At 52.2% G+C, this 23974-nt stretch overlaps 1 protein-coding gene and 1 long non-coding RNA gene across 3 annotated transcripts in view; both read left to right on the top strand.

Moving 5' to 3' along the window:
* Positions 1 to 1946: 1946 nt before the first annotated feature.
* The window catches only part of NPTN (neuroplastin), a 45920-nt gene continuing 23892 nt past the window's right edge, over positions 1947 to 23974 (top strand). For both annotated transcript variants that reach the window (XM_077785854.2, XM_077785855.2), the window contains exon 1: positions 1947 to 2123. In XM_077785854.2, coding sequence (XP_077641980.1) covers positions 2036 to 2123 — 88 coding nt within the window. In that variant the 5' untranslated portion in view covers positions 1947 to 2035. The remainder of the gene's footprint in view (positions 2124 to 23974) is intronic.
* Positions 2130 to 9779, top strand: LOC146766512 (uncharacterized). The gene is made up of 2 exons (XR_014957578.1): positions 2130 to 2926; positions 3007 to 9779. It is a non-coding gene; the product is annotated as an uncharacterized LOC146766512 (long non-coding RNA).

Raw genomic sequence — 23974 nt, forward strand, 5'->3', positions numbered from 1 at the left:
GGATGGATCCCTCAGGCGGGCTCTGCCATGGCGGCTCTGAGGGGATGGATCCCTCAGGCGGGCTCTGCCATGGTGTCTGAGGAGATGGATCCCTCAGGCGGGCTCTGCCATGGTGTCTGAGGGGATGGATCCCTCAGGCGGGCTCTGCCATGGCATCCCTGAGGGGATGGATCCCTCAGGCGGGCTCTGCCATGGCATCCCTGAGGGGATGGATCCCTCAGGCGGGCTCTGCCATGGCGGCTCTGACGGGATGGATCCCTCAGGCGGGCTCTGCCATGGCAGCTCTGAGGGGATGGATCCCTCAGGCGGGCTCTGCCATGGTGTCTGAGGAGATGGATCCCTCAGGCGGGCTCTGCCATGGCGGCTCTGAGGGGATGGATCCCTCAGGCGGGCTCTGCCATGGCGGCTCTGAGGGGATGGATCCCTCAGGCGGGCTCTGCCATGGTGTCTGAGGGGATGGATCCCTCAGGCGGGCTCTGCCATGGCGGCTCTGAGGGGATGGATCCCTCAGGCGGGCTCTGCCATGGTTCTGAGGAGATGGATCCCTCAGGCGGGCTCTGCCATGGCAGCTCTGAGGGGATGGATCCCTCAGGCGGGCTCTGCCATGGTGTCTGAGGGGATGGATCCCTCAGGCGGGCTCTGCCATGGCGGCTCTGAGGGGATGGATCCCTCAGGCGGGCTCTGCCATGGTGTCTGAGGAGATGGATCCCTCAGGCGGGCTCTGCCATGGTGTCTGAGGGGATGGATCCCTCAGGCGGGCTCTGCCATGGCATCCCTGAGGGGATGGATCCCTCAGGCGGGCTCTGCCATGGCATCCCTGAGGGGATGGATCCCTCAGGCGGGCTCTGCCATGGCGGCTCTGACGGGATGGATCCCTCAGGCGGGCTCTGCCATGGTGTCTGAGGGGATGGATCCCTCAGGCGGGCTCTGCCATGGTGTCTGAGGGGATGGATCCCTCAGGCGGGCTCTGCCATGGCAGCTCTGAGGGGATGGATCCCTCAGGCGGGCTCTGCCATGGTGTCTGAGGGGATGGATCCCTCAGGCGGGCTCTGCCATGGTGTCTGAGGGGATGGATCCCTCAGGCGGGCTCTGCCATGGTGTCTGAGGGGATGGATCCCTCAGGCGGGCTCTGCCATGGTGTCTGAGGGGATGGATCCCTCAGGCGGGCTCTGCCATGGTGTCTGAGGGGATGGATCCCTCAGGCGGGCTCTGCCATGGCGGCTCTGAGGGGATGGATCCCTCAGGCGGGCTCTGCCATGGTGTCTGAGGGGATGGATCCCTCAGGCGGGCTCTGCCATGGCGGCTCTGAGGGGATGGATTCCTCAGGTGGGCTCTGCCATGGTGTCTGAGGAGATGGATCCATCAGGCAGGTTCTGCAATGGCGTCCCTGAGGGGATGGATCCCTCAGGCGGGCTCTGCCATGGTTCTGAGGAGATGGATCCCTCAGGCGGGCTCTGCCATGGTGTCTGAGGGGATGGATCCCTCAGGCGGGCTCTGCCATGGCGGCTCTGAGGGGATGGATCCCTCAGGCGGGCTCTGCCATGGTGTCTGAGGGGATGATGGATCCCTCAGGCGGGCTCTGCCATGGTGTCTGAGGGGATGGATCCCTCAGGCGGGCTCCGCCATGGAAAATCTGAAGGGACGGTTCATTCAGGCGGGCTCCTCCATGGTAAATCTGAAGGGACGGTTCCCTCAGGCGGGCTCCGCCATTGCGCTCAAGGAAAGCTGCCTCAGGCAGCCTCCGCCATGGCGCCCCTGAGGGCACGGCAGAAGGGGAGAAGTGGCGGCTCCCCGCCGCCCGGGCGCCCCTGCCGCGCCGCCAGCTCGGAAGCTCGGCAAGGAGCAGAGAAGCCGCGGCCGAACGGGGCCAACATGGCGGCGAGGGGCGGGCGCCGGCACCCGGGCGGTGCCGCCCCCCGCCCCGGCGGTCTCGCGAGAGCGGCGGCGCTGCGGTAGGAGGTCGGCGGAGAAGGACGGACGGAGCCGCCGCCGCCTCAGCGCCTCGCCTTCCTCCTCCTGCCCCTGCCTCGGGAAGATGCCGCGCTCCGGGCCGCTCCCCGCCGCCTTCTCGCTGCTGCTGGCGACGGCCGCGCTGCTGCCGGGCCCGGCCGCGGCGCAGAACGGTGAGCGAGGGCGGCGGCGGCGGGGGGGGCCGCGTTGCTATGGCGGCGGGTGTGCTGTGGGCAGCCCCGCGGGTGGGGGGCGACCCCGGGTTTGGGGGGAATCCCTGGAGATTTGGGGCCCCTCAGGGGAAGGGGGAAGGAGGAGAAAAGTGTGGGGGGGACAGGCTCGGGCCCCCCCCCCGGTTCCTCCTGGGGCGCCTCGTGCCGCCGGTAAAATGGAACATCTCCTCATCTCCTCCCGCCTACTGAACCCGCATCTGCCGGGCCGCCTTAAATCATTTATAATGCAATAAAGCCCGTAGTTCCTTAGCAACTGGAGAGGTCCTTCTGATAGGAGAGTAAAAGAAGGAATTAAGGGGAAAGAAAAAAGAAAAAAAAAAGAAACAACCAACCCACCACACCCCGAGCCTTCTCCGTTCCTTGTAGGCTAGCGTGAGCTAAATCCAGCGCGGCTGCCTCCTCCCCGGCGAGTTCGCAGCCAAGTGCATGACAATTAGTGGCAGAGCGGAGCGGGGCCAAGAGGCTGCTCCAGCCGAGCCTCCTGCTCCAGGGAAATCCCGCAGCGCCGGGGAAAATGCCTCTGTGCTCCCGGGGATGGAGCTACTCTCGGGAGGTGGAGGTGCTCCCGGGGGATGGAGGTGCTCCCGGGGAGATGGAGGTGCTGCTCCCGGGGAGATGGAGCTGCTGCTCCCGGGGGGATGGAGGTGCTCCGAGGGGATGGAGGTGCTCCCGGGGAGATGGAGGTGCTCCGGGGGAGATGGAGCTTCTCCCGGGGAGATGGAGGTGCTCCGGGGGGGATGGAGGTGCTCCGGGGGAGATGGAGGTGCTCCCGGGGGGATGGAGGTGCTCCGGGGGAGATGGAGGTGCTCCGGGGGAGATGGAGGTGCTCCAAGGGGATGGGGCTGCTCCCACTGCAGCATCATGGTCAGCGCTGCTCGGGCCTGGGGAGCCGGCAGGGAGCCGGGCTGGCAGGAGGAGCCGCTGGGAAAACCTGCCCAGGAGGAAGGGCTGCCTCTCTCACACGCCAATTCCACGCTAGTTTCACCATTTGGTCCTCCTTTCTCTCGCCTTCCTTTCTGCTCTGCTGATAATATTCAGCCCTAGAGTTTTCCGGCTGGTGAGGTCCTTGGCTCTTTGCGCCGGGGGAAGCCTGGAATCCTCGGAGCTGGAATGTCCCAGCCTGGTTTGGGCTGGAAGGGACCTTAGAGCCCATCCCACCTGGCAGGGACAGGGACATCTTCCACTTGGCCAGCACTGAGCCTCGCAGGGTGTTTCTCAGTGATATCTAGATGGGAAAAATAGTGTCCTAAAGATCGCAGGTGAGAGTTATTCCCTGAGCACGTGCGGATTTTGAAGCCAGCAGCGAGCCTCGTGTCTCTGTTAACCCGAGTTTGGCCCTGGGAGTGAAACCTGGAGGCTGTGCAGAGTGAGGCAGTCTGGGCAAACCCTGGAGCCGTGTGGGATTCAGGGATCCGGGAAGGGGGATGGATTTGTGGATTAAATTTGGTTCTGTAGCACCGCTCAGTTCCCAGAAAAATTCCAGCCTGGGGAGGGAAGGAGTTAAATGGAAATGGGTCGCGTGTTCCGGGAAGGGAAGGTGTCAAGTGCCGGCAGCTGGGATGACAATCCCGAGTGGCTGCGGGACACTGCAAACATTTGTTTGGCAGCACTTAGGGGTCTGGAGGCCAGCGATAAAGTGAATTTTGGGGAGAGCTGCAAAGGGGCAAAGGATCTTGGCGTGAGGGGGGATTGCAGCGCACTGCTGTGTCCCGGAAGCTGAATAATTGTTATTTTTAATCAAGTGGTGAGGGAGAGTTTCTGTATTGCTCTGGGAGCTCACACAGGTGAGTGAAAATCTGCTTGGGAAGGGTTGGAGCAGCCCAAGCCAGGTGCAAGGTTGAGGTCTTTGTGACTTAAGGTTTATTGCTGCCCCAGTTTTAATGTAAAAAGGCCCTGCTGCAGAGGAGCTGGGTTTTTTCAGCAAATAATGACCTGTGGGGAGCTTCCTGCAACAGAACAATTCCTCTTTGGGTGGAGAACAGGTCCAGCGTTTCCTGAATTGTGGCTGTTCCTTCAGATCTCCTTTGAAAACGCTTCTCACCTCTGGGTGTGTGCTGTGAGGGGCAGGGGAGGATCCCAGAGGGCAGCAATTCCTTATCTTTTATTGATGTGCAACCAGCAGAGTGATGGAAGGTGAAAAGTCCAAGGCAGGGTGGTGGAGGAATGGCCACGGAGCTGTTGGAGCTCACCTGCAGCAGAAAATCCCCGCTGCAATGCTGAGAGTTTGTGGGGAAAAAAAAAAAAAAGCTTTTTTCCCCACCTCTGACAGCAGATCTGTTGAATTCCCAGTAATTTTTCCAACTTAATCCAATCCGGAACATTTGGAGTCAGGCTCACCTATGGATTTAAGCTTGCTAAAACCGGGAGGAGGGTTTTGCTTTGAAAGTTTTTAGTTTGGAAGGTTTTTATTTTGAGGGTTTTATTTTTTCTGGCGGCTTTATTTTGAAAGCTTTGCATAAACACCTTGAGATCTCAGGGAAATGTGGCAGGAGTTGAACTTTTCCTGCATATTCTGCTGGGAAAATGCTCAGTTTCTGCTCAGGGCTTGCATCCAGAGCAGAGTTCTGATGGCACAGGGGAGAGATGGGGAAGGATGAGGAAGAGCTGGAAAAAGCCAGTCAGGAATATCTATGTTTAACCTGCACTTTCTCAGGGCAGCTGTTGGAAAATCCCTTTAATGCTTCCAAGCAGGAGGAGAGGAAAACATGACTTTTCCATCATTGTTTCACCTTTGAAATATCTTGATTTCCAAACAAGCAGCTGGAAAACCAAAGGCTTCAGTGCAGTGATAATTCCACCCCAGAGTGGATTTAAAGGTTATTTTATTGTCTAAAATTGCTGCTGGGGCTGCTCCAATCTGGGAAATCTGCAGTGGTTTTTTAGCACAGCAACACAAGGGTTGGAGTGGGAGCAAGCTAAAGCGCAGAGAATTCTTCACCATAAAATTGCTTGGGTTGTTCTGAGCTGGGCATGAGGGCAAATAAAACCAAATTAATTCAGGTGGTTCTTATTTAGTTCATCCTCTGCATGGATGGAGAAGGAACTAACTGGCTAAAACCAGAATATGGATTTTCTGTTGGCAGAAACCAGCAATAAATGAGGAAAATCATCTAAGCTCACCCTGAATTCTGAAAAATGAATTTCTTCTTGAAGGAACCAGTGAAAAACTTTGCTTTTATCCTTGTTTGTGCCTGCTGAGCCTCAGCACCTGAGCTCTGCTGTGCCTTTTCCTGGTGCCCAGATAAATGTGAGCATTTTTGGAGGCTGAGTGTGGGCTGAGCAGCGAGGAGAACGCTCAGAGCTCTCTTCTGCTCCTCCTCCTCCTCCAGGCAGGATCTCCCCTGCTCCTGCTGCTCTCCCAGGTCCTGCTTTATGTCCCCAGCCCTGCCCAAGGTGGCTTTGTCACCCTCTAGATCATGGATTTTATTTCATTTTTTGATTTTCATTGCAGTTATTGCAGCTCCCGAAATTCACACGCGTGCTGCACTTGCCTCCAGTAGTGAGATTTTATTTTCGGGGGGATTTTTCTCTAAAGCAGGACAATTCCTGTGGCCACGTTCCTCTAAAGTTTGGTTTTGGTTAAAGCAGGAGGTGCAGCAAAGCACAGGGAGCCCTCACACCTTGGCTCTGCTCACCCTAACCCCTTTTTTCCATTTTTTAAAATTTTCCCAGCAGAATTCTTCTTTCTGGAGGCTGGAATTGGGCTGGCTGCTGTGGGATTTCAGAGTCTGATCCTTTGGATGCTTGGGCATGGGCTTTTTGTGTTCAAACTCCTCAAAACAGGAATATTTGGGAATAAATAGTGACTTTTTTCCCACTTAATTCCAAAATACAAATCCTGACGTGTGTAAAGCTGGAGGAGGGAGCTTGGCTGTTAAAACATGACAAAGCTCCATCAAATCCAATATTCAATCATTCAAATAATAATAATTACCTGTGATTTTATTTTCACGGTCATTTATTCTCACTTGAGGTTAAATATTTGTTTGATTCCTGGTGCTGCTTGCAGTTTTTTTTTTTGTGTGTGTTTTTTTGGGTGGTTTTTATTTTTTTGTGTGTTGGAGATGTGCACTGTGAGACATTTTTCTAGAGGAAAATAGATCAAAATGTCCTGTTCTGGTTTGAATAAATAAGAAAAAAAAGGTTTTTTTGCTCAAATTCCTATAGTTTTGCATTCCACGTTTTAAAATCCACAGCAGTGACAGGTGTAGCTCCTCACATTTTGGGGGTACTCACAAGGATCTTCCACTGGTTTGGAAACCTAAAATAACACTTTATTTATTAAAAAAAAATAAAGCAGTTACAGCATTTGTGTTGCTAGAATAGGAAAACGAGAGGACGGGGGAATATCACGACCTGGAAAAAATATAATTACCCCAAAACCTCAGCTGGGAGCACACGGAATTGCTTGGTAGAACTGGCCAGGAACATTTTGGGAATGCTGAGGGATGGATTGAAGTGCCCAGGGAAGTTTTTTTTTTGGCAGTGCAGCCTGCAAGAATTCCGTGAGGGCGGACAGCGGGAGTTTGCAAAAAAACAGATGCTCGGAGGAGCATTTTTAAACCGGAGTGTGCAGCAGCTCGGCCCAGCCCTCCGGGGGTGATTTTGTTGGGAAAAGCTGCTGCAAATGGGGTTTGAATCGCTGTCCTTTGGAGCTGCCTGGGGGGAATTAAACGGTGCTGGAGGGGTTTGAAAGCAGCTCCGAAGCAGAGGGCAGCTGCTCTGTCTGCTGGCTGGTGAAATCCCTGCAGGTGGTGGGAGCTGCTGGATGGTCACAGCACTAGAAAATCCCTAAAATAAAGGTTGGCAGCTTGGTTTTGGTCTGGTCTGGCCAGGAGGATCATTCCCAAATTTCCTCCCAGCACGCTCAGGACTGAGCCAGTGATGCCTTGGGAAGGCTGAGCTAGAGCAGAGACCAGACTGAGGTCAGGAATGAAGCAGGGATTTATTAAAAGGATCTCCTCAGTGGATCCACCTTGGGCAGCACCAGAGCCCAGCCAGGGCTGCAGCCAAGGTGAACCAAAATGGTCCCAAAAAGGGAAAACTGGTCCTGAGGTGTCTCACTTCTCTGAGTTCTGCTTCATTTGCATATTGGGGTTCATTGTGCAATTACAGCTTTAGGTCGTGAATCCCATCCTGCTTGTTTTTCTCTCTCCAGCCAAAGCTTGCAGCTCTGCATGGGATCAGGGATTGCAGCTCTGCATGGGATCAGGGATTGCAGGATCAGGGATTGCAGCTCTGCATGGGATCAGGGATTGCAGCTCTCCATGGGATCCCCAGAATCAGGGATTGCAGCTCTGCATGGGATCAGGGCAGGATCAGGGATTGCAGCTATGCATGGGATCAGGGATTGCAGCTCTGCTTGGGGTCAGGGATTGCAGCTCTGCATGGGATCAGGGCAGGATCAGGGATTGCAGGATCAGGGATTGCAGCTCTGCATGGGATCACGGATTGCAGCTCTCCATGGGATCCCCAGGATCAGGGATTGCAGCTCTCCAAGGGATCAGGGCAGGATACGGAATGCAGTTTGTGCTCTTGGGGCTGAGATTTGGATCATTGGTCCTTGGTCCCAGCCAGAGCAGGAATTGTTTTGTCTCCCTGCTCTGTGCAGAGAGCTCACCAACCCCTGACATGAATCCCAGACCCTCACACTAAGGCAGAACAGAATGTGAAAATACAAAAGCCAAAGCTGAGGCATCACTCTGTGCCCTCAAGCAGCAGCAAATCCCTGTGTGTTACCTTCAGTGGATCCCTTCAGGGTTGCTGAACTGCAGAGTTCACCCAGGGCCTTTCCAGGGAATTCAGTGCTGGCAAGCAGCTGATTCACATTTCCCCAGGATGGTTTGGGTTGGGAGGGACCTTAAAACTCACCTGTGGGCAGGGGCACCTTCCTCTAGGCCAGGGCGCTGCAGGCCTGCCCAGCCTGGCCTGGGACACCTCCTTAAGTCAGCCCCAGCTGCTGCTGAGGGATGGATCACACTGCACCAAGGGACAGACTTGCATTTCTCTGCTTCCAGCAGGGAAATGCAGCAGAGCAGGCAGGGCCCCGCTTCCCAACTCCCACAAAACCAAGGAAGAGCCACCAGGAGATCCCAGGATCCAGGGGCAGCCGCAGCTTCTCTGGGAATTCCATCCCACAGCCTCACCACCTTCTCAGGGGAGAATTTTTCCCCAGTATTTAACCTAAATCTGCCTTTTTTCACTTTTTAGCCATTCCCTGTGTCCTGTCCCTCCATTTATTCTCCCAAGTCCCTCTCCAGCTCTCCTGGAGCCCCTCCAGGCCTTGGCTCCTTTCTTCTCTCCAAGTGAGCACCCCCAGCTCTCCCAGCCTGGCTCCACCCTTGGAGCATCCAAGGAATAATAAATAATGATAAATGGCATGGAAAAGATAAGGAGATGTAAATATTTGTAACTGCAGCCTGCTGGCCTGAGCAGAATGCGAATGTTTTTTGGTTTGAGCTGAAGCTGTGCAGTTTGCACTGACCAACCAGCTGGCTTTCCACTTGAGGAGCTGCAGTCACTTCAGGATTCCAGGGAACAAGCTGGAAGTTCATTTTTGGAGAGCTCATTTGGATCTGACTGGGCCAGAGGAGCCCTGCAGCTCCCTCCTCTCCTGCTGCCACAGAAACTGGGATTGGGAAACCAATCTTTGGGAAGTGTTTCCCAAATCCCAGAGCACCCAAAGGTCTCAGGGCTGTGACTCGGAGCCTCCATCTGCACTTGGGATCTCCTGGTGGCTCTTCCTTGCTTTTCTGGGACTTGGGAAGCTGGGCCCTGCCTGCTCTGCTGCATTTTCCTGCTGGGAAGCAAAAAATCAAGTCTGTTTTTTCTGCTGTGTGATCCATCCCTTCAGAAACAGGTGGGGTTCATTTAAGGTTCAATAAAAGTAAAAAATCCTTTTAGAAAGATAAAATCCCAGCGTGTCCCAGGCTGGTACAGAAATTCCACATGCAGGTGGGATTGGGGCTTTGGGGTTGTGCTTGGAGAACTGTTCTGTGGTGCAATTTTCTGGGAGAAAAACACAAGCAGGGTGCCACTCTTTGGGCTTCATTTTGCTGTGAGAAATGGGATATTTGGTGCATTTATTCCCTCTAGCCTAGAAACTTACTTATTTTCTATGGCACCCATCCTGTAATGCTGTAGGATCACAGTCACCTCTGGATTCTCCCTTCCAGTGTCACCTTGATTTTTGTCTTTTTAATTTCTTTTAATAAGATATTTGTGATTAGATCTTCCCCCCCCCAATAATGAGCTTTTTGCTTCCAAAACCAAAGCAGAGTGAGGACATTTCCCATTTTTCTCCAATTTTGAGGTTGCTGGAATATTGTATTGATGGTTTCCTTGCAGCTTTCATTTGTTGCATTTTTTTTTTTTATCTGACAGGGTTTTCAGCACTTTGCTGAGCAGTTCAGAACCTGCAGCAAAGTGCTGAAAACCCTGTCAAAGATAAAAATGCAACCAATTAAATCTGTTCTCACCCTGAGCTCTGAGCTGCCTCTTTGGGGTCTCAGGCTCCTAAAGCTCCTATTTTTAGTAGTGATTCGGTGACCCCAATCCTGGGCCATATGGAATAAAGGAAAAAAGAAAAAAAAAAAAGCTAAAAAAAGGAAAAAAAAAAAAAAGTGGAGTTTGGTTTGCAGGGAGGATTAGTGGGAGAATGGAGCCAAAACCACAGGAGGGCACTGTCCTGGTGCTCTCCTGCTTTGGGGCCTGACAAAATGGGTTTAGAATTCCTAAAGGATTTCCCAAACACTGCTGTCATCCTTTTGCCAAGTGAAACATCTGAGAGATGGGGAGCTGCTAAATCAGGATTTTTGGGGGCTTTGTGGAAAGCTGGATTTGCTTGGATGGAAAAGTGGGAAAAGCACCTTTGGGTCAGGACAAGCCTCAGCAGCAAATTCCTGGGGGCTGGCAGAAAAATCCCTCTGTGCTCTGCCATTCCTGCCCCAGTTGGATCAGGTTATCTGTGGGGTAAATCTCCAGTTCTTTTGCTGGCCTTTATTCAGGTGCTTCAAGGGAAAAAAAAATCTTTTAAAGCTGCTGTAAAATTGCTGCACAACTGAATGTGGCCTCTGGATGGAGAGCGTGAGGGACCCTGTGAGGGGACAGCTTTTCCCACTGGGTATTAAACAGAATTCTTGGGTCTAAAGCAGAATTCTTGGGTATAAAGCAGAATTCTTAGGTCTAAAGCAGAATTCATGGATATTAATCAGAATTCTTGGATAATTCTTGGATAGTAAACAGAATTCTTGGATAGTAAACAGAATTCTTGGATATTAATCAGAATTCTTGGATATTAATCAGAATTCTTGGATATTAAACAGAATTCTTGGATATTAAACAATTCTTGGGTATAGAGCAGAATTCTTGGATATTAAACGGAATTCTTTGAGAATTCTTGGGTATAGAGCAGAATTCTTGGAGAATTCTTGGATATTAATTAGAATTCTTGGATATTAATTAGAATTCTTGGATATTAAACACAATTCTTGGATATTAATCAGAATTCTTGGGTGTAAAGCAGAATTCTTGGATATTAAACAAAATTCTTGGGTATAAAGCAGAATTCGTGGAGAATTCTTGGATATTAAACAGAATTCTTGGGTCTAAAGCAGAATTCTTGGGTATTAAACAGAATTCTTGGGTATTAAACAGAATTCTTGGATATTAAAGAGAACCTTGGATATAAAACACAAGTAGAACCTTTTAACTCGGGTTAGGGAACGTGGCTGAAATGAGATTTTCTTTAGGTCACCATTTCTGTTACTCTGAGACACCACAAAACCTCTGCAGTGTGATTAAACACAATTATTGTTGGTTCCATGGTGGTGATACTCATTTTTTAAATTTACATTGAGCAAAGGAAGCTTCTCTCTGATTTGTTTTGTTTTTTTTTTTTCTGCTGCCTCTTTGAAAAATCCAAATCTGCTTGGCTTTTAATTGGATTTTCCTTTTGTTGGGAAAGCTCTGGGAGCTGCTCTGGTAAGAGCTGCGGGGCTCCCCCTCAAGCTCAAAAAAAACCAACCACAAATTGGCATTTTTGGGGTTGTTTTGCCCTTCAGCGCTGCAGTGTGGGAGGTGTGAGTGCCCAGGCAGGGAGGGCACTGCTGCCCGGGGTTGGGATGCATTAATCCATGCAGGAATGGGATTGCAGCTGAGGAATGGGGAGCTGGGAGCCCTGCACAGGTTATTTCTGGCTTTATAATCCCAGCAGTGGCAGGGGGGGGCTGCAGGTCAAAGCTCCTCAGGGAGAGGGAGGAGCTGTTCTCATCCAGCTCCCAGGGCTTGGGGAGAAATGGGAATTCTGTTCTCTGGGTGCTGCTTCCCTCAGAAGCCACAAAAAAGGCAAAAAGTTCCCGAGGGAGTGGCAAAATGTACCAAACCCCTCTGAAATCTGTTTCTGCAGCGCTCTCGGGGGCACTGCGTGTCCCCAAGGGCCATTTCCAGCTGCCATGTCCAGCTCCTGCCCTCCCCAGCTCTGCTGCTGGAGCCCAGCTGCTCCCAGGCCTTCAGGGGCAGTGCAGAATTCCAGGGCTCTGCACCTTGGCAATCTGAAGGGATGGGGTTCATGGCAGTGTTCTCTCTTTTTGGGATATCCCGGGTGCAGAATCGTTTTTATCTTACTGCAGACTTGGTACCAAAAAATCACTTTAACAGAAGCATGGGAAGTCTCTGATTTACCTAAAACACTTGGATCAGGACTGTGGAATAAAAAATAGATGGATAAAGATGGAGCAGGGCCAGCTCTCACCAGCCTGTGAACCCAAATCCACAGTGAGTCCAGTGCCTCAAAAAGCACATTTCCCCCACATTTCAATGGAAATATCAAGGAATATCAGTGCAGAAGTGCTGGAGGAGCTCTCACAGGAGACACCAGTTGTATCTCCTGGGTGGGGCTTCCCTCAGGAGCCACAGAAAAGCCAAGAACTTCCCGAGGCAACGGCACAATTTACCAAACCCCTCTGAAAGCATGGGCAGGGGGCAAAGGCATTGCAGGAAATGCCAGCTCCCAGCAGTGCCATGGAAATGCAGCTCCCAGGGAGCTGGGCTGGATCCCTCCCATGGGGATTTGTGCCTCCTCTCCCAGAGTTTCCCAGGGATTGAAGCCCTCGAGCCCAAAATCCATGTTAACAACCAAAGAGCCATTCCCTGGAAAGCAGTGGGAAGGGCTTCAGTGGCAGCACAGGAGGCAGAGCCTGAGCAGGCAGCAATCTCTGTTTCTCTGCAGCAGCTGAAGAGCTCCAAAAATTGCTTGGGGAAAAATACCCCTAAAAATGCAGTTTTTAACCAGGAACCCGATGTGCACAGCAGAGGAAATCTGCTGCACAAAGTGTGGCATCTCTGCTGCTTTTTAATCCATTTCCTCCTTCTTTCCCCTTCCCCGTGCCTGGAATTCCATCGTTCTCCTGCTGCTTTTTCCCAGTTCTCTCCTGCTCTGGAGAGCCTCAGCTTGGGATCATTAAAGCATCTCCGACCCCATGTCCAGCCAGGATTTCTCACATCAGGCAGTTCAGCCCCTGCTTTAGGCTCCAGAGGTGCTGGGATGTGTTATCCCTGTGCTGCTGCCATTCCCTCTGCTCACAGAGGAATTGCTTTTGTGGCTGAGCAGCTTCTCCTCAGCCTCTGTTACATAATCCCCAATTCAGCAAAGGGCATTTCTTGTGAAAGGTCGCTGCATGAAAATGTCCTTTCCCTCCCTCGCCAGGCCGTGGAGCAGCTCCTGCAGGGTGAATAAAAGGGGGGAAAAGCAGCTTTGCTGGGGAGAAGTGGGATCAGCCTCCTGTCCAACACATTTGTTGGATCAGGAAAGGTCAGGGGAGAAGCGCTGGAAACCTTTGGTTATTTCAAACCCTTGCACCACCCCATGAGAGAGCCAGGCTGAGGATTTCACAGAGCTAATCTTGACACAAAATCGTTTTTATTACCAACCTTTGGGGTGTTTTCAGTGGCTTTGAGGCAGAAATGGAATGCTGTTTACAATTTTTGGAGCTCCTCAGCTGCTGCAGAGAAACAGAGATTGCTGCCTGCTCAGGCTCTGCCTCCTGTGCTGCAGCTGAAGCCCTTCCCACTGCTTTCCAGGGAATGGCTCTTTGGTTGTTAACATGGATTTTGGGCTCGAGGGCTTCAATCCCTGGGAAACTCTGGGAGAGGAGGCACAAATCCCCATGGGAGGGATCCAGCCCAGCTCCCTGGGAGCTGCATTTCCATGGCACTGCTGGGAGCTGGCATTTCCTGCAATGCCTTTGCCCCCTGCCCGTGCTTTCAGAGGGGTTTGGTAAATTGTGCCGTTGCCTCGGGAAGTTCTTGGCTTTTCTGTGGCTCCTGAGGAAAGCCCCACCCAGGAGATACAACTGGTGTCTCCTGTGAGACCTCCTCCAGCACTTCTGCACTGATATTCCTTGATATTTCCATTGAAATGTGGGGGAAATGTGATTTTTGAGGCACTGGACTCACTGTGGATTTGGGTTCACAGGCTGGTGAGAGCTGGCCCTGCTCCATCTTTATCCATCTATTTTTTATTCCACAGTCCTGATCCAAGTGTTTTAGGTAAATCAGAGACTTTCCATGCTTCTGTTAAAGTGAAGTTTTGGTACCAAGTCTGCAGTAAGATAAAAACGATTCTGCACCCGGGATATCCCAAAAAGAGAGAACACTGCCATGAACCCCATCCCTTCAGATTGCCAAGGTGCAGAGCCCTGGAATTCTGCACTGCCCCTGAAGGCCTGGGAGCAGCTGGGCTCCAGCAGCAGAGCTGGGGAGGGCAGGAGCTGGACATGGCAGCTGGAAATGGCCCTTGGGGACACGCAGTGCCCACTGTGACATCCCAGGGCTCTGTCCCAGCTCCCTCCTGGGCTGGGCTGGAACCAGGGAACTGCCAGGGCTTGGTTCTTCCTAAATCTGGGAAAAATCTCCACTCCTGCTTCTTCTGCAGCCAGGTGTGACACTTGTCATGGAGCCTCATTTTATTAACCCTGTCCTAGTTGTTCTTCCCAGTAGAATATTTATGGAACCCCTGTCCTGGTGATTGCTTCTTCCCATGGGATAATTGTGGAACCAGGGAACTGCCAGAGCTAAAATCTGGGAAAAATCTCCACTCCTGCTCTCCAGAAAGTGACTGTAGCCAGGTGTGACACCAGTTATGGAGCCACAGTTTATAAACCTTGTCCTGGGTGTTCTTCCCATGGGTTATTTATGGAACCAGGGAACTGCCAGGGCTTTGTTCTTCCTAAATCTGGGAAAAATCTCCACTCCTGCTCTCCAGAAAGTGACTGTAGCCAGGTGTGACACCAATTAAGGAGCTATGGTTTATAAACCCTGTCCTGGGTGTTCTTCCCAGTAGAATATTTATGGAACCCCTGTCCTGGTTCCTGGTGATTCTTCCCATGGGATAATTGTGGAACCGAGGAACTGCCAGAGCTAAAATCTGGGAAAAATCTCAATTCCTGCTCTCCAGAAAGTGACTGCAGCCAGGTGTGACACTGGTCATGAAGCCTCATTTTATAAACCCTGTTCTGGTGGTTATTCCCATGGGATATCCCAGCCTTGTCCCAATTCTCACCTGCACCTCCAGGTGGTTTGCACCTGGGATCCCTGGAATTGTGTTCGGAGCCCAGCCAGGAGGGGATTTGGGGGAAGGGAACTCCCTGGAGCTGGGGGAAGCCTGGCTGTCCTCCCAGGGGTGTTCCCATGGGCTGTGCCTGCATGTGATTCCTCAGGGAATGGGGGCTGCTCACACCAGGTTTCACACCATGAAAGTGGTCATGAAATACCAGTTGTGTTTCAAAAGTGTGAAGGGGAGCATTCCTGTTTTTATTCCAGGGAAATATGGATAAAAGCATCTGGCAAGGGGTTGTGGGAGGGTCTCAGGCTGATCTGAGTGGTTTGTGAGGCCAGAGGACCTTCCACAATCCTTTCCAGCCTGAATTCCTGATTTATGGAACTGATCCCTGTTCAGGAATCCTTTCCAGCCTGAATTCCTGATTTATCCCCAGGAACTGATCCCTGTGTCCTTTTCCCTGTTCAGGAATCCTTTCCAGCCTGAATTCCTGATTTATCCCCAGGAACTGATCCCTGTGTCCTTTTCCCTGTTCAGGAATCCTTTCCAGCCTGAATTCCTGATTTATGGAACTGATCCCTGTTCAGGAATCCTTTCCAGCCTAAATTCTTGATTTATCCCCAGGAACTGAACTCCCTGTGTCCTTTTCCCTGTTCAGGAATCCTTTCCAGCCTGAATTCCTGATTTATCCCCAGGAACTGATCCCTGTGTCCTTTTCCCTGTTCAGGAATCCTTTCCAGCCTAAATTCCTGATTTATCCCCAGGAACTGATCCTGATCCCTGTGTCCTTTTCCCTGTTCAGGAATCCTTTCCAGCCTGAATTCCTGATTTATCCCCAGGAACTGAACTCCCTGTGTCCATCTGTGCCAGGAATTCCCCCTTGGGCCCATTCCCAGGATGGCCTCACCCAAACCATTCCCCTCAGGAGGAGTTTTTTTGGGATTTGCCCACAAATTTCCTGTGCAGGGAAATGGAGGATGCTGGGCTGGATGCAGAGAATGTTTAATCCCAGTCCTGTGGGATGAATCCTCAGGTTTCCCTGCCTGTGGAATGAGCCCTGTGCCTGGCACAGCTCCTGCATTTTAGATGATGCTCTGGGGCTGGGTTCTCCTCTCTCCCAGCTCTGGGAAACTGCAGGATGAGAAGGCAGGAATGAAACCCAGGAATTAAACCCAGGGATAGCTCTGGGCTCACCTGGGTGCCCCAAGCCTGGCTTAAAGCTGCTCTGGAGCTGGCAAAAATTAACGGGATCAATGCCAATTTTCTCATTTTGTGCTTCCTGGTGAGAAGAGAACAGAAAAGCATCGACCCTGTGGAAAATGGGTGTGGACAGGCAGGGTGCTGCAGTGCCTTCTTGGGATTTATCCCAGGCCTGTGGCCTGTCTCCATTCAGCAATCCTTTCCAGCCTGAATTCCTGATTTATGGGACTGATCCCTGTTCAGCAATCCTTTCCAGCCTGAATTCCTGATTTATGGGACTGATCCCTGTTCAGCAATCCTTTCCAGCCTGAATTCCTGGTTTATAAAACTGATCCCTGTTCAGGAATCCTTTCCAGCCTGAATTCCTGATTTATCCCCAGGAACTGATCCCTGTGTCCTTTTCCCTGTTCAGGAATCCTTTCCAGCCTAAATTCCTGATTTATCCCCAGGAACTGATCCCTGTGTCCTTTTCCCTGTTCAGGAATCCTTTCCAGCCTGAATTCCTGATTTATTCCCAGGAACTGATCCCTGTGTCCTTTTCCCTGTTCAGGAATCCTTTCCAGCCTGAATTCCTGATTTATGGGACTGATCCCTGTTCAGGAATCCTTTCCAGCCTGAATTCCTGATTTATCCCCAGGAATGGATCCCTGTGTCCTTTTCCCTGTACAGGAATGCTTTCCAGTCTAAATTCCTGATATATGGAACTGATCCCTGTGTCCTTTTCACTGTTCAGGAATCCTTTCCAGCCTGAATTCCTGGTTTATAGAACTGATCCCCGTTCAGGAATCCTTTCCAGCCTGAATTCCTGGTTTATAGAACTGATCCCTGTTCAGGAATCCTTTCCAGCCTGAATTCCTGATTTATGGGACTGATCCCTGTTCAGGAATCCTTTCCAGCCTGAATTCCAGATTTATCCCCAGGAACTGGTCCCTGTGTCCTGTCCCTGAACATCAGAATGTTTCACCTCTTCCAGCAGTCATTTTTTGTGTATTTAACTAATTTCCAAGATTTTGGATGTGAGCACTGGCAAGGAACAAAACATCACTCGGTGTTTATTCCAGGAGCATTCTGCCAAAGGGAGATTCCCCACCCTCAGAACTCTTTGGTGCTTAATTAAGAGAAGGAGTTAATTAGCAGGCCACCTCATTAACACAGCTGAGGGGGAGCAGCTCCTGCCTGGCATTTTCTAGGATATTCCCATCAAATTGTCAATGTGGGAATCAAAAAAAATAATCAGCTCAGGTAGGGGCACAGAGCTGAGCACTTCTTGGCGGGCCTTGCCTTTTCCAGCTGCACTTCTGTTCGTTTATTTGAAGAATTTAAAAGATCAGGCTGCATAATTGAGGAAAATAAAACCTCCAGAGCTCTCCTAAAAGCCTGAGAGCAGTGAAATAGAAATTTTTGGTTTTCCAGGTGGGTTTTTGCTGTAAAGACAGCCAAGCTTGAAATCATTCAGTCCCACAGAGTTACACTTTGTTTATTGTGGCTCCAGAATGAAAATCAGGTTTATTTTTGCACTTTAGCCTTGTAGACTCTCAGTTGTGAGCTTTGAACTGTGCTTTGTGCTTTAAGTGGGATTTAATTGATTTAATTCACCTTGAGCAGCAGCCTCAGGAAGGGTGGGAGCATTATCCTGCTTTTTGGGGGTTCCTCGGTTACAGTTGTGTTGGTTGGGATTGAAAACTTCCTTGGAAATCCTTTTATTTTTCCTTCATTTTGATCCTAATTTGTCCATTCTTGGTGTGTGTTAAACCTGGTTTTTGATGTCTTTGAGCCTGGCTTAACATCTTTCCTGAACTTGGCTTTTAAGGCAAAGCATTTTTATGTTTTAAACTCCTTTTTTACGCCAGACTTAACATGGGAAGATGAAAATTCTCCCTGCTCTGCTCCTCCAGGGCCATTCTCCTTAATTCTTTTGCACCTCGATGAAATTGGAGTTCCAGAAGGATATTTTAATTATGAAACAATAATTTCTGCAGTTCATGGATGACTGCCTTGTGTATTCTTACCCTGGCAGATTTTACAAGAATTCCTGAGCTCAGAAAATCCTCTTTTTTCTCCGTGGGGATTTAATTTTCTTTCCCCAGTGGAGTTTTTAAGGCAGAGTTTGGAAATGTGAGGAGCCCTTGGAATTCCAGTGGAATTCTGTGTGCAAACTGAAACGTTCCTCTGGTTTTAGGGCATTAATTGTTCCTTGTATGCATCCACACCTTGGGGGATGAGATAAATCCTGAATAAATAATGAAATCACTTCCAGAAGGGGTTTTAGCTTAGTCCCAAATCTTTGGGGTTAAACAGAGTGGTCCCAAATATTTGGGGTTAAACGGGGCACAGTCCTAAATCTCTGGGGTTAAACAGAGCACAGTCCTAAATATTTGGGTTTAAACAGAGCAGAGTGCTAAATCTTTAGGTTTAAACAGGGCACAATCCCACATCTTTGGGGTTAAACAGGGCACAGTCCCAAATCTTTAGTTTTAAACAGAGTAGTCACAAATTTTTGGCATTAAACAGAGCACAGTCCCAAATCTTTGGGTTTAAACAGAACAGAGTGCCAAATCTTTAGGTTTAAAGCAAGAACTGTGTGAAATCTTTGGGTTTAAACATGGCACAGTCCCAAATCTCTGGGGTTAAACTGAGCACAGTCCCAGATCTTTGGGGTTAAACAGAGTGGTCCCAAATCTTTGGGGTTAAACAGGGCACAGTCCCAAATTTCTGGGGCTAAACAGAACCCAGTCCCAAATATTTGGGTTGAAACAGAGCAGAGTGCCAAATCTTTAGGTTTAAAGCAAGAACAGTCCAAAATCTTTGGGTTTAAACATGGCACAGTCCCAGATCTCTGGGGTTAAACCCAGCACAGTCCCAAATCTTTGGGTTTAAACAGGGCGCAGTCCCAAATCTCTGGGGTTAAACAGAGCAGAGTGCCAAATCTCTGGGGTTAAACCCAGCGCAGTCCCAGATCTTTGGGGTTAAACCGAGCTCAGTCCCAGGTCTCTGGGGTTAAACCCAGCCCAGTCCCAGGTCTCTGGGGTTAAACCGAGCTCAGTCCCAGGTCTCTGGGGCTGAACCCAGCCCGGTCCCAGATCTTTGGGGTTAAACCGAGCTCAGTCCCAGGTCTCTGGGGTTAAACCCAGCCCAGTCCCAGATCTTTGGGGTTAAACCGAGCTCAGTCCCAGGTCTCTGGGGTTGAACCCAGCCCAGTCCCAGGTCTCTGGGGTTAAACCGAGCTCAGTCCCAGGTCTCTGGGGCTGAACCCAGCGCAGTCCCTGAGGCAGCCCTGCACTCGTGGCTCTCTGTGGGATTTTGTGGTGCTGCTGTCTCTGGAGCAGGAGCAGAGCTGTGGGACAGCCCCAAGAAAGGCAAGGCCGGGCTCTGGCAGCTCCTGCGTCTCCGGGACCTGCCCAGTGTCACCCGTGCTGGGACAGCCCTGGGATCCACTGCCAGGGCCCAAAGGCAGCAGCGCTTCCCTCCCCAGCCGTGCTGCAGCCTCGGGAATAATTCACCTTTTTTCCCCTTTTTTTGGGGTTTTTTAAAGCATTCCTGCTCTGTGCTGGCAGATTGCAGCTCCTGGCTGGGTGTCAGCGTGGGCAGTGGCCCTCTGGGGCATCACCTTGCTCACTGCTGCTGTTTGTGAGGGGCTGGAAATGCAAAATATTAACCCAGAACTGCTCCTGGTAATTGAAATATTCATTAATTTATGGGTGGAGGCTGTTTGGCATCCCAGGGAGCGCTGGTCACTGGGGTCAGTGCTGGTCATTTAGGGTTGGGGAGCCTGGTCATTGGGGTCAGTGCTGGTCATTTAGGGTTGGGGAGTCTGGTCATTGGGGTCAGTGCTGGTCTTTGGGGTCAGTGCTGGTCATTTAGGGTTGGGGAGCCTGGTCATTGGGGTCAGTGCTGGTCTTTGGGGTCAGTGCTGGTCATTTAGGGTTAGGGAGCCTGGTCCTTGGGGTCAGTGCTGGTCTTTGGGGTCAGTGCTGGTCATTGGGGGTTGTGGCTGTTCATTATTGGGGTCTGTGGCTGTTGGTCATTAAAAGCTGTGGTCATTAGGGGGCTGTAGCTGTGGTCACTGTGCGGGCACTCATTAATTGCTGTTTAATGAGTGCTCCAAACCCACATTTCCATTTCCAAACCTCATTGATTTGCCTCTCATCCTAAACCAAGCCAGGAGTGTGAGGCCAGGGATGGCACAATCCGAGGGCAGGATGCCAGGCTCCTGGTTGGTTTTCCTGGTGTGACACTGTCCCTGCCCACGCTGCTGATGTCCCCTGCCCCAGCACAGCCCCAGCACGGGTTTTGCTGCATAATCTGTCTGGCCAGCTGTGTCCTAATCCTGCAGTTTTAGGAGGGGCCTGGGGGAAGGGCCTGGTGTTGAGGCACTGCTATTCTCCTAAATATCTTTGGAAATAGGATTGAAGGACAATTTAATGTGTGTGTGTGCTCCCAGCGGGGCTCTGAGGCGGGTAAGTATGGAGGATTTGGGATATCCAGAATATCCCATACTGTGGCCTGAGCAGGGATGTCAGCCCTGTCTGCAGCGGGGGCACTGCTGAGGGTCCCTGTGGGCTCCTAACAAAACAATTTTGGCTGTGAGCCTTCATTGCTCCGAAATTCCCTTTCCCAGAGCTGGGCTGCTCAGGAAAATAGGGCATTTGTGTCCTGGGGGATTCCTGCCCTGAGTCCTGAGTGGATGGGAGAGGAGGTCAGAGCGGAGCTCCCAGCTGGCACAGGTGTGGGAATTTGCCCCTGGTGCTCCTGTCTCAGGTAAAGAGACCTCCTCAGGACACAGATCCCTGGCCAGGGACACTTCACCTGGCACCTCCGGCCTTCCCAGGGCTGGGAAAGGCCTGGAGAGCCCTCGGGGAGGTGCCAGGGGCAGCTGCTGGGCAAGGGAGCAGCAGCAGGGATGTGGGGAGTTCCTGCCCTGCACCCCTGGCCACTGCCAGTGCCCTGGCTGTGTCACTGCCAGTGCCCTGGGTGTGTCACTGCCAGTGCCATGGGTGTGTCACTGCCAGTGCCCTGGCTGTGTCACTGCCAGTGCCCTGGGTGTGTCACTGCCAGTGCCCTGGGTGTGTCACTGCCAGTGCCATGGGTGTGCCCTGGGTGTGTCACTGCCAGTGCCCTGGGTGTGTCATGGGTGTGTCACTGCCAGTACCATGGGTGTGTCACTGACAGTGCCATGGGTGTGTCCTGGGTGTGTCACTGCCAGTGCCCTGGGTGTGTCATGGGTGTGTCACTGCCGGTGCCATGGGTGTGTCACTGACAGTGCCATGGGTGTGCCCTGGGTGTGTCACTGCCAGTGCCATGGCTGTGTCCTGGGTGTGTCACTGACAGTGCCCTGGGTGTGTCATGGGTGTGTCACTGCCACTGCCATGGGTGTGCCCTGGGTGTGTCACTGACAGTACCATGGGTGTCCCCAAATGTGTCACTGCCAATGTCATGGATGTCCCCAAGTTGTGTCACTGCCGATGCCTTGGGTGTGTCACTGCCAGTGCCCTGGGTGTGCCCAGGGTGTGTCACTGCCAGTGCCATGGCTGTGTCCTGGGTGTGTCACTGACAGTGCCCTGGGTGTGTCATGGGTGTGTCACTGACAGTGCCCTGGGTGTGTCATGGGTGTGTCACTGCCAGTACCATGGGTGTGTCACTGCCAGTGCCCTGGGTGTGCCCTGGGTGTGTCACTGACAGTGCCCTGGGTGTGTCACTGCCAGTACCATGGGTGTGTCATGGGTGTGTCACTGACAGTGCCATGGGTGTCCCCAAGTTGTGTCACTGCCGATGCCTTGGGTGTGTCACTGCCGATGCCCTGGGTGTCCCCAAGTGGGTGTGTCACTGCGGATGCCCTGGGTGTCCCCCGTGGTGTCACTGCCCATGCCCTGGGTGTCCCCCGTGGTGTCACCGCCCGTGCCATGTCTCTAACTGTGTTTTCTGCCCCGCTGCCGCGTCGTGTGTGAGCTCTGTTGTTTTCTGCCGCTCTGTCACCGCGTTTCTGCTGCCCCTCCCTGCAGCCGGGTTTGTCAAGTCGCCCATGTCAGAAACTAAGCTCACGGGGGACGCCTTTGAACTGTACTGTGATGTGGTTGGGAGCCCCACTCCAGAGATCCAGTGGTGGTATGCGGAAGTCAACCGGGCTGAGGCTTTCAAACAGCTGTGGGACGGCGCTCGGAAGCGCCGTGTCAGCATTAACACTGCCTACGGGGCCAATGGGGTGAGTGTGCTGAGAGTAACCCGCCTTGCCTTGGAAGACTCTGGCACTTACGAGTGCAGGGCCAGCAACGATCCCAGGAGGAATGACTTGAGGCAAAACCCCTCCATTACGTGGATTCGAGCCCAGGCTACTATAAGCGTCCTGCAGAGTGAGTCCGGCCCCCAGTAGTGGCACCGTAGTGTTAGAGGCAGTCTGGTGACCCCGTCCCCTGTCCCCACCCTCTGCCACCCTGCTCCTCTCCTCGCCTCTAGTGCTGACCCTGTGTGCCACCCGTGTGTCCTCCTTAGGGCAGAGCACTGGGGAAAACCTCGGGGTGTGTGGTAGAGCTTCCGTGTGCAACCAGCCCGCTGTCGGATTTGTGTTTGTTCCCTCCTCCCTTTCGTTTCCTGGGAGGTTTCCAGCCTCCCTGGCTTCTCCACCAGTGCCTTTCTCTTTGATTTCCATGTTCTTTCCATCACTAACCGTTTCATTTTGATTTCTTCCGTTCTCTTGTAATTTCTGGGAATGCCTCCTCACCCGCTTTTGGTTACATACCGGCTTCTGGATGAATACCTTCCCTTTCAGTTCCACGTGACCTTTCGTGTTTGGATTTTTCCATGAAGTTGTGGTGTTTCTTTTCCTTCCTGGCCAGCAGCATGTTCCTAAGGAGTTCTCTGATGCAGCAGCACTGGGGAGATGCAGCCATTCCTAATCCAGCCCGTGGGAGCAGGGGGAACGTCCTGCCCAGTGCCGAGCCCAACCCTGAGCTCAGTGACTCCATCCAGGGTGCAGCTCCTGCCAGCAGCAGAGCTCTGAGAGCAGAGGGGGTGCTTGGCCCAGAACTGCTTTTTGCTCTTGCTTGTGGCAAGGCTTTTCACCCCCGGTGAATTTGGGAGTTCATACAGTCAGATTGTGTAGAGAAGACTTTTGGGCCAGATGTTAAACTTGCCAAAGGAAATGGCTGCTGGGTTACAGGTAGAAGGAATTAAATCTGCAGTGTGCAGGTACAGGAGAACTTGTTTTGGGTGTTTTCTCAGTGCCCTCAGCTGACAGGAGAGCAGAGCAAAAGTGTAGTCTTGTTCCTGTGCACTGTGCACAAACAGCCCTTTAATGCCCTACTGGGTATTAAATACAAATACTCTGTATTTGTGTCTTGATTTTTTATTGGGGTGCTTTGAAAAATGCCCCCCAAAGCTGTCCCCAAACCGTAGGCACTGCTGGATCAGAGACCTTCCCCTGGCAATGGAGACAGCCTTGGTGCACGTGGAGAGATGGCTCAGTGACACCGGGTCCCCGAGCTGGAGCTGCTCAGCTCAGCCACCCCTCGGCCCTGCCGTGTCCTTCGGGCTCCCAAAGGACTGGAATCCTTGCATGGCCTCCAGCAGCAGCTCTGCCATGCTGGGGATGATCCTGGAAATGTGTCAGCTAGGGAGTGCTGTGTGCTGGAGAGAGCCCCGTGCCCTGCAGGGCTCTGGAGACACCATCCTGCTGCTGTGCAGAGCCAGCACAGAGCTGTCCCTCCCTCAGGCACTGCAGATCAGCCTCTCCTCCCTCCCAGTTTGTTCCAGCTGCTGCTGAGTGGGAGCTGCCTCCGGGCACCTTGTGTGGGACCACGCTGCTCCAGGCTCTGCTCTGTGGGACCACGCTGCTCTGGGCTCTGCTCTGTGGGACCACCACGCTGCTCTGGGCTCTGCTGTGTGGGACCACGCTGCTCTGGGCTCTGCTCTGTGGGACCACCACGCTGCTCCAGGCTCTGCTCTGTGGGACCACGCTGCTCCAGGGCTCTGCTCTGTGGGACCACGCTGCTCCAGGCTCTGCTCTGTGGGACCACCACGCTGCTCCGGGCTCTGCTCTGTG

This window comes from Lonchura striata, chromosome 10 (genome assembly GCF_050655825.1).
Source record: "Lonchura striata isolate lonStrDom1 chromosome 10, ASM5065582v1, whole genome shotgun sequence".
Lineage (NCBI taxonomy): Eukaryota > Metazoa > Chordata > Aves > Passeriformes > Estrildidae > Lonchura > Lonchura striata.